A 9,981-nucleotide genomic window follows, 5' to 3' on the forward strand; every position below is an offset into this window, starting at 1 on the left:
TGAGGGCTCGGACCAACTGTTTCTTTCCTGATGTGATGAGGATCTCGTTCATGCTCTTCACCTCCACCTGCACTTTTGGCTCTGGTCTTCAACACGTCAGTGAGAAGTTGTTGTTCTATTTGTCCCTGGTGAGAAGAATCCGACGGTCTCTGGAGCTTCTGACGCCAGAAGTTCAGAGTTACTGCGTAAAGCAGCTGCAGCGAAGGAGGAGGGAGGAGCAGGGAGCTCCGGGGGTGGGCAACTACAGCTGGGTGTGTGTGTGTGTGGGGGGGGGGGGGGTGCTGCCTAGTCCCCCGTCGCCGCTCGCTGACTCTCAGACCTCGTCCGGCTGCTCTTCCGTCGAGTCCGCGCGCTATGGTACAGAAGAGGATGAACCCCCTGGTGAAGTGGACGCTCATCCTGCTCGTCCTCGCGTCCGTGATCCTCAACATCGTCCTGATCTGCGTCAACTCCAACCGGGCGCCCAAATGTTCAACTCGGCGCGTGCATACGCCGCCGAGCGAGCAGGACGCGCGCAGCCGCGTGTTCGCTGACCTGAGCCGGGAGGAGTACGAGCAGGTGCAGCGGTTCATGCTCCAGCAGAAGGACCTGCACATCTCCACCAGGCAGCTGACCGAGCCGTCCGACAACTTCTTGTTCCTCATAGACCTCAGCTTGCCGAAGAAGGCCGTCGCGCTGTCCTACCTGGACGGGAGCGGCCCCGCGCCCGTGCGAGAGGCCACGGTGGTGGTCTTCTTCGGGAGCAAAGGCTACATCAGGGAGTACGTGGTGGGGCCGCTCCCCAACCCGTCAACCCTGCGAGATGTCACCAAGGAGAGGTACAAGATGGAGCTGCCCATCACCGCGCGCACCGTCACCATCGGCGAGTACCACCTGATGTTCCAGTTCTTCGAGCGCGAGGTCTTCTCCAAGCTGCGACGGCTGCTGCAGGAGAGCTTCGGCGTGGGCGACCACAGGAAGCTCAACGCCTTCGAGCAGATGCCCCGCGGCGTCCGGTCCGGGGAGAGGAAGACCTGGGTGTCGTTCTTCAGGGACGTCAGCGGTATGTACATCCACCCGGTGGGCTTCGAGGTGCTGCTGGACCACAAGAGCGTCAACGCGTCCGCCTGGAGGGCGGAGTGCCTCTACTACAACGGCCAGTACTTCGACACGGCGGAGGAGCTGCAGGAGAAGTACAACTCTGGGAATGTTAAAAAAATCGTGTACGAGGACACGGAGGACTACGGCTCTCTGAAGGCCCGGACCAAGCCCCTGCAGCTCGGCCCGCAGCCTTTTGACGCGGAGGGAAGACGCTTCAGCGTCAGCGGGAACCTCGTCCGGTACCTGGACTGGAGCTTCGCCTTCGGCCTCAGCGCGCTGACGGGCATGCGCGTGTTCGACGTGCGCTTCCGCGGAGAGAGGATCGTGTACGAGCTGAGCGTGCAGGAGGCCATGTCGGTGTACGGCTCGGTGACTCCGGGCATGATGATGACCAAGTTCTTGGACAGCAGCATCGGGATTGGCCGCTTCGCTCACGAGCTGGTGCGCGGCGTGGATTGCCCCCACGAGGCCGCCTACCTGGACACGTACCGTTACATCGACGTTCCGGTTCCGGTCAGATTCAGGAACTCAATCTGCATCTTTGAGCACAACACAGGTCAGCCGCTGCGGAGGCACTTCGCGGACTTTTACCACAACAGTTACGGGGGGATGGTGAACAGCGCGCTTGTGTTCAGGACCATCACCGCCATCGGCAACTACGACTACATGTGGGACTTCATCTTCTACCAGAGCGGCTCCGTGGAGGCCAAGGTGCACGCCACCGGCTACATCTCCTCCTCCTACCTGGTGGACGGCGGGCTGAAACACGGCCACCAGGTGGCGAAGAATGTCCTGGGGAACATCCACACACACTTCATCAACTTCAAGGTGGACCTGGATGTGGCAGGTGAGCAGCTGCAGCAGGGGGCTTGGGCCTGGCTCTGGTTCTGGGCCTTGTCCTGTGTAGGGAACCTGCATGGGAAGCTCCTTCTTTCCTCAGTAAAAGTGTGAATGTTCTTCCCTCTGGTTAGAATCTGGTTTTAAGAGGCGGTTCAAGGATTTCTGACATCACCACAAGCGGGTCGCCCCGGTGGGATTGTTGGTTGTACTCTTACTTACTCCAAGCGTATTTTCCTCCTGCTCATGTCAGACGGTTGTTGGTGTGTCACTGACAACGTGTTCACGACTGAAGCAACGGGGCGTCTAGTACTCAGCTCCTACCTTTTACATCAACACATCCACACCAGTAGGTGGCGGCAAATTCCTGTGAAGTGACTTTGCCCCCATGACTGAAGCGACCTGCCCCCGCAGTTGCTCACAGTGACGGGGGCTGCATGACACGAGACAGTCCTGACCTCAAAAGTCCCAAATGAAGCAGCAAAAAGCCTGGTCCTGAAGGGTCTTCCAACCCGCAGACTCATTTTATTTTGAAGTTTTCCACGCATGTATCAGATGTTTTCACTTCCAGTCTGTGTCAGATTTGCCTGCTGCTGTGTTTAGTGCTTCGCTTTCTGCTCTGATGTCTTCCAACTGTTTCTCGTCTTTAACCTTTTAAATGAACACACTCATGTCTTCCTTTGGGTCACATGATTCATCCCGCTAGGCCTCATATTCCTCTTGATGTTTCCAAGTTGGTGCTGGCTGGTCGTGACCTGGTGTCATTTGATTAAAAAAAAAAAACTGCCGCAATTAATATGGAAGCACAGATTTATGCATAACGACTTCCAGGTGTCACACGACTGAACAAGAACAACAGAGTGACACCAAAATGCTGAACCAACTCTGTAACCATAAACGCACTGCAGTGCTGTGACGATTCAGAAAACAAATCTGTTACCATCACCATCATTTTTCTGGCCTTCCCTTCCCCAGGAGTGAAGAACGTGTTCCAGACCAAAGACATGGAGTTCGTCAACGTGTCGCTGCCCTGGATGTCGGAACGCTTTGCTATGGTCCCTCAGCTGGTGGAGAAACAGCTGAAAACAGAGCTGGTTGGCCTTTGTCTTCCTCACCTTTAACACTCGTCACCTTCCGTTCAACTGATCAGTCGGCCCATGAATGACATCAGAGCATTTGTGGTTCACGTGTGTGAACTGTGACTCCTCCACAGGAAGCAGCTCTTCGTTATGGCACCAAGACTCCTCGCTACCTCCACATTGCCAGCAACCAGACCAACCGCTGGGGCCACCAGCGCTCCTACAGGCTGCAGGTCTTCAGCTTCACCGGGGACCCTCTCCCAGAGAGCCAGGCCGAGGAGAGGGCCATGTCTTGGGCCAGGTGAGACCAGAACACCTGAGTGACTCACAAGTTTGGCCTTCAACCTGCTGAGTGAAAATTGTTTTAGATAAGAAACATTTCAGGAGTGCCAACAAGAAGAGTAGTATTTAGGTTTGTGTCATATTTATTGAAAATAGAGTTTAATTTATTTGGAATTGCAGCAACAGAGGACAGCAGATCACACCTGAAGGCAGCATCCGGCCCAGGCTCACCCTAGGGGACTGAGCTCAGGTGTTTCTGCCTCCTCTCTGGATCCGAGCGCCCTCTGCTGGTTACAACGTGTGCTACATGCAGACAGTTCCCAGAGTATTTGACTGAAGTGGGAAGTTTTTCTGTTGACTTGTTTTAATTAAGCTAAAAGGATAAAAAGATTATAAAATGACCAAATTGTGAGTTACGACCAAAGTATTGTTAAGATAAAGGACAAAGACAAGGAAGAGTCACAAGACAGAAAATCACAAACACATGTTTATAATCTAATTTACAGTTGAGCAAGCGCCGGGTGTCAGTGGTTCCACGTGGCAGCGTCTCACGTCTCTGATGTGTGATGGCTTCCCCTCAGCGTTCACTTGTCTCAGAGACACTGAGAGCCTATTGGCCCGTACCCACCTGAAGTATTCACTTTAATAATCACTTTCTCTGCATCAATGCCCGTTTTTAAGCTGCTCTCTTCCCCACGCGACCCGAGGACGGCAGATCGTCCTCCAAACGGGGTTTGTTTCCTGAAAAACTGGACCAGTGAGTGTTCCCAGTAAATGTGGTCATGATCAGCCTCTCTGGTACTCTTGGATATATTGATTCAATTTGAGGAGTTAAGAAGAAAAGCACCAAGTTTTTTCATCCAGAACAACTAAGCCAAGTGTGAGAACCTGCTCTGGATTTTGTATCTCATAAATCTTTGGCGATGGTTAAGTCATAATGTTCATGTCCTTATCTCTGCTAGGATCTGCTGTCGGTCCTCTGGAACCTCAAACAGACCGAATTTCGGCCCTGTTGTGTTTGTCCCGTTTGTGTGCGTCTGCTAAACAGCTGTCGACTTTGACCTGGTTGCATGGGCTTGTCATCTTTGATTGCCACAGTTGTAAATACCAGAAAGTGAAGTACTTTGTTTAGTTGGCATGTGTTCATCAAGGCTTCAGAGCTTGACACTGTCACATGGCGCAAAGGCAGCATGTTGTGATTGGTTGAGCATCTTTATTTATGACATCTTGTGGTCTGGGAACAAAATGTACCTCAGATATTTTTTGCCTTGAGATGAATAAATTAGAAAAAGAGAGCAGACGGAGCAGTGCTAGCTTGCTCAGATGCTACCAACTTCCCTTTAATGGAGAGTGTAAGGGGCTAATAGGTCCATCCACCCATCCAGGACACAGGGACCAGCTCCGACTGGGGTGCGTGTGTCTGAGGCTCTCCCAGGCTAGTGTGGAGATGTAGCCCCCCCCCCCCCCCACCTGGTCCCACCAGTCTGGATCACCACCCTAGGGAGGCGACTAGATGCTGAAGGGTCAACCTGTCCCTGAGGGAGACTCCAGCCTCGCTCCTGAGGAAGCACATTTCAGGCATTTGTATTTGTGATTGTGTTTGCGGTCATGACCCAGATTTCATGGCCCCAGGTGAGAGCAGGAACTAAGACTGACCACTGGGCCGGGAGCTTTACCTCAGAGCTCCGGGCTGCATGAATACAGCAGAGAGCAAAGTTTTGTAACCAAGCCAAGAAAAACTGAGTGCAGTTGACATTCTGTGATGGGATGAAATCCAGTGTGGGTTGTCACCTGTGGCCTGCCTGCCTCTACTCTGTGTGTCTGCAGATATAAGGTGGCCATCACGAAGCACAAGGACATGGAGGCCACCAGCAGCAGCCTGTACAGTCAGAACAACATGTGGAGTCCAGCTGTTGACTTCAGCAAGTTCATCCAGGATGACGAAAGCATTGAAGACGAGGTGTGTTACTGGTGCAATGAGGTCGGAAACGTGGGCAAGGCTTTGGATACATGTGCGTGATTGATTCTCTTTCCTCAGGACCTGGTTGCCTGGGTGACCACTGGCTTCCTCCACATCCCTCATGCCGAGGACATCCCCAACACGGTAACCGTGGGTAACGGGGGCGGGGTTCTACTGCGACCCCATAACTACTTTGACGAGGACCCGTCCATCCACTCTGCTGATGGGGTGTACTTTGGCCCCGGCAGTGAGGGCAGCTGTGAGTCCAACAGGATGGCCTGCTTGGCCCAGGAGAGCTGCAGCCCCGTGCTGGAGCCCTTCACCTACCACGGCTTTGACGGCGTCTTGAAGTTTGAGGACTGGATTTGATTTATCAAGCACTGCAACGCCTCAGAGCCCTGAGGAAGCAGCTGAGGAGATGTTCTTGAGTTTATGGGTCTTTCCTGAGGCTGGTGTCAATTCACATATTAATATAGGAACTCTGAGAGGGAAACAAGCACGATCGAGTCAACAGGCCAGTTGAGGATTATTGTCAATGATGTCCAGGTACCTCCATGAGCTGTGGTGTATAAGTACAATGTTTTAGTGTTGTTATGTGCTGAGACTACTGCTTCAGGGGCTTCATGTACAAATACATACATGAGGTTCTCACTGAAACATGACATTCTCCTAAAAGTGGAACAACGGTGTCTAAACAAAAACAATGTGTTTGGATTTCCTCTCCTGTAACATCCCAATCAATGTGAAATTGGGCGAGAGAAGCAAATGCTCTCTCTCAGCCATCATGTATTACATACACACAACCAGTCCACTTGAACACAACCTCTCATTCAATGTTTTTTCGTTCTTGTTACTACTTTCTACACTGTAGATTCACACTGAAGACATCAAATATACAAAGCCAGATCAATGGAATCATGGAGCAAAGACAGAATTGTTAACTGTAAACCTGTTTTATATTCTAGCTCCTCAAAGTCGCCTCCCTCTGCTTTGCTGCAGCGCTGTAAACCCTCGTCCTTCTCTCAGGGAGCTTCATGATGTCATCACCTGAAATGGTTTCCCCTCTCAGGTTCACCTTGTCAGGGTTCAGTGGTGAAGTTTCCTGCCTTCTCACTGGTTGGGAGCATCAGTTGAGCTGAGCAGAAGTCAGGCTGCTCCACAGCTGACAGCTCTGTTTGACCACTGCTAGAATTCATGTCATGGCAGGAACCATCAGCTCAGTAGAGAGGAACCACCGTCCATCAGTGCTCTAAGACCTGAAGGTCACTCAGTCCAGGAAACTGGAAAAACTTTGAATGCTTTCCTGAGTGCGGTCGCAAAAACCATCAAGCGCCACGATGAAACCGGCTCACATGAGGACGGCCCAGGAGAGGAAGACCAAGAGTCTCCTCTGCTGCTGAGGAGGAGTTCATCCCAGTCCCCAGCCTCAGGAACCACCAGTTAACAGCTCCTCAGACTGGAGCTCAGATGAACGCCTCAGGGTTCTGGTAGCAGACACGTCTCTGCACCAACGGTTCAGAGGAGACGGCGCCAATCAGGCCTTGATGGTGCAACAGCTGCTAGGAAACCACCACCACGGAGAAGCAACCAGTAGAGGAGGTTTGCTTGGACCAGAACCACAAGGAGTGGACACGAGACCAGAGGACATCTGGGCTTTGGTCTGAAAAGTCCACATTTGAGAGCTTTGATTCCACCGTCGTGTCTTTGTGGGACACAGAAAAGGTGGAGGGACGTCTCTACATGCATGGTTCCCAGCGTGAAGCATGGAGGAGCAGGTGTGATGGGGGGGGGGGGCTTTACTGAACCAACATGGCTACCACAGCGTCCTGCAGCAACATGCCATCCCGTCCCGTCTGCGTTTAGTTGGACCATCATTGATGTTTCAGCAGGACAACGACCCAAACACACCTCCAGGCTGTGTGAGGGCTACTTGACCAGGAAGGAGAGTGATGGAGGGCGGCCCAGGTGACCTGGCCTCCAGTCACCTGACCTGAACCCAGTCCAGATGTTTGGAATGAGATGGAGCGCGGAGTGAAGGCCAAAGGACCAACAAGTGCTCAGCACCTCTGGAACTCCTTCAAGACTGTTGGAGAACCGTTTCAGGGGATGACCTCATGAAGCTCATGGAGAGAATGCTAAGAGTGAGCAGAGCAGGAGTCAGAGGGAGGCTGTTTAGAAGAACCTAGAACATAGAACCTGTTCTTTTTGTTTACTGCATAATTCCAGATGTGTTCATTCACAGTTTTGATGCCTTCAGTGAGAACCTACAATGTAAACACTCAAGAAAATAAAGAGAAAAACAGAAAATGAGAAGGTGTGTGTGTGTATGCATGTATGTATGTATGTATGTGTATATATACACATGTATATATTTATACACGTATATATATATACACATGTATATATATACAGTATATATACATATATACATGTATATATACAGTATATATACTGTATATATGTATGTGTATATATATACTGTATATATACTGTATATATGTATATATATACTGTATATATGTGTGTATATATATATACTCATACATACATACATATATATACAGTATATATATATACACATACATACATACATATATATACAGTATATATATATACACACATACATACATATATATATACTGTATATATATATATATATATATATATATATATATATATATATATATATATATATATATATATATATATATATACATACATATATATATACACAGTATATACCCTCCACCCCTTCATATTTCTGCACATTTTATATGAAAGTATGTTACTGGTCACATGAGCATCATCCAACAATCTCAACATAACCAGGAAGCTGTGAAGCCGGAGACGTCCAGTATACGTGGAGATGAGGGCGCCACCATGTTGGGCTTCACTGAGCAGCAGACTAGTAACAGAGACCTGATCCTGTTCCAGCGGACATGACTCTCTGTCGAGATGAACCTGAACTTCCATGGTACCTGTGAATACGAGGCTAAACGACACTACAATTTCAGTTCCTGTAAAATCATCTCAACCTGCATTTTCTCAACTCAAACGTGTTTTTAATCATTGCAGCTTATGGCTGTCATGAAGGGTGAAGTTCCTGCAGCTACAGTTTCAATGATGTGGTAAAAATAAACCATCAGCCAGAAGAAGTTTACTGTGACAACTGAACACTGAAGTCTGGCCTGTTCACTCTGTGGACGTGACTAAGATCAATTAAATGGATTGGCACTAAGAGCACAGCACCACCTGTCGAAACCTGGATTGAATCTGCTTTAGCGGGGTTATACAGAGGAGAACCTTCTCTGTCTGGCTACTTTATGAAACGGCGTTCGTGATGTCATGTCAGCCTGTGGTCAGGGGTGTAGGGACGAACCCGCCCATCTGGGATGGGGGGAGACCGACGTGTTCAAACCTGCACAGGTCACAGACTCACCTGCGGTTTCACGCCACTTTTTATTGATTTTCTTTTTCAAAGAATGTTTCATGAATGAAGTAAAGACCAAAATGTAAACTTTGTATATGAGAATGGGAAAAGTATTTGTAGTGATATTTTATCAGTAATTGTTACACTGGTTTTAAAAACCTAATGACTAATACAGAGGATTACAGTCACCAAATACACCAATGAGGCCTCATGTCATTACTATGCATCTTTAAAATGTGATGTCTGATCATACACAGATGTAGTACTGTGTATAATGTAGTACTAATGTAGTAAAGTTCTAGTGTCCTGTACATCGTCAGAGACACGAGTGACGACGGAACTTGATTCTTCTTGTTCATTCACACTGAGTTCATGTAACACAGTTTCAGCCTATGCTTTTGGAGTTAGCCGCTCCTGATCAGAGTAGTTGTACCCTGTTGTGAGTATTAATACTACAGGTCGGATCAGGGAAGGGAAGTTCCTGATGAGATGGACATCAGGGAACACTTTCCTCAGGCTTCGCTGCTGATGTCGTCTTACACCAGTGCTTCTTTTCATTTCATTTTAACCTCCAGTTTGGAAGTGGAGCGTTGTAGCCAGAGGACGGTCACATGGTTCTCATGAACCCTCATCAGAGAGCACACAGACCCAGGACTCCGTCGGCCAGCGTGTAAACCACCACGACTTCAAGTGATATTTTGGATTTATTGAAGTGAGGTTGAAACGTTCACTTCTAAGTTTTGATTGACTTCATGTTTTCCTCTGAGTGACACGTGACTTGATCATGTGTAGCTTCCCAGCAGATGAGATTTGAAGTTTTGTAGTTGAAAAGATCAAAAGTATGTATATCTCAAGCTCTTGCCACTGAGTGTGTGTGCTTGTGTATGTGTGCACTGCTGCAAACACTGCTAGCTGCTGATAGACCGTTACCGTGAAGACGAGCGGTCCACTGAGTGCTGTCACATCCTCTCTTGGTCACTCTCCTGTTGGACACAATCGTGAGTTTAAGAACAGGACCAACACAAAGAGAACGCAACAGAGGCAGCGACACGTTCCCTCCCCATTCTGAAGCACTGGGGTTCAGGCGAGCAGTCGCGAAGCAAATGACAGCTCCTGTACCGTGCTCTCCCTGCCTCCCCTCCCATGAACCAGTCTACCATCCAGTCCCCCATCAAGCTGGCTTGCTCTCCCTGCCTCCCCTCCCATGAACCAGTCTACCGTCCAGTCCCCCATCAAGCTGGCTCGCTCTCCCTGCCTCCCCTTCCATGAACCAGTCTACCATCCAGTCCCCCATCAAGCTGGCTCGCTCTCCC

General features: G+C 49.5%; 1 protein-coding gene across 1 annotated transcript; it reads left to right on the forward strand.

Moving 5' to 3' along the window:
* The first annotated feature begins 294 nt into the window (after positions 1-294).
* On the forward strand, positions 295-7,764 carry aoc2 (amine oxidase copper containing 2). Its single transcript, XM_086185662.1, has 5 exons — positions 295-1,927; positions 2,893-3,011; positions 3,131-3,297; positions 5,106-5,238; positions 5,317-7,764. Exons 1-5 carry the CDS (start codon positions 355-357, stop codon positions 5,605-5,607), a joined length of 2,283 nt encoding a protein of 760 aa, XP_086041788.1. The 5' UTR covers positions 295-354; the 3' UTR covers positions 5,608-7,764.
* The last annotated feature ends 2,217 nt before the right edge of the window (positions 7,765-9,981 follow it).

Source organism: Aulostomus chinensis, chromosome 18 (assembly GCF_037954235.1).
Source record: "Aulostomus chinensis isolate RoL2024-O1b breed Wild chromosome 18, RoL_Achi_v1.0, whole genome shotgun sequence".
NCBI classification, from domain to species: Eukaryota; Metazoa; Chordata; class Actinopteri; order Syngnathiformes; family Aulostomidae; genus Aulostomus; species Aulostomus chinensis.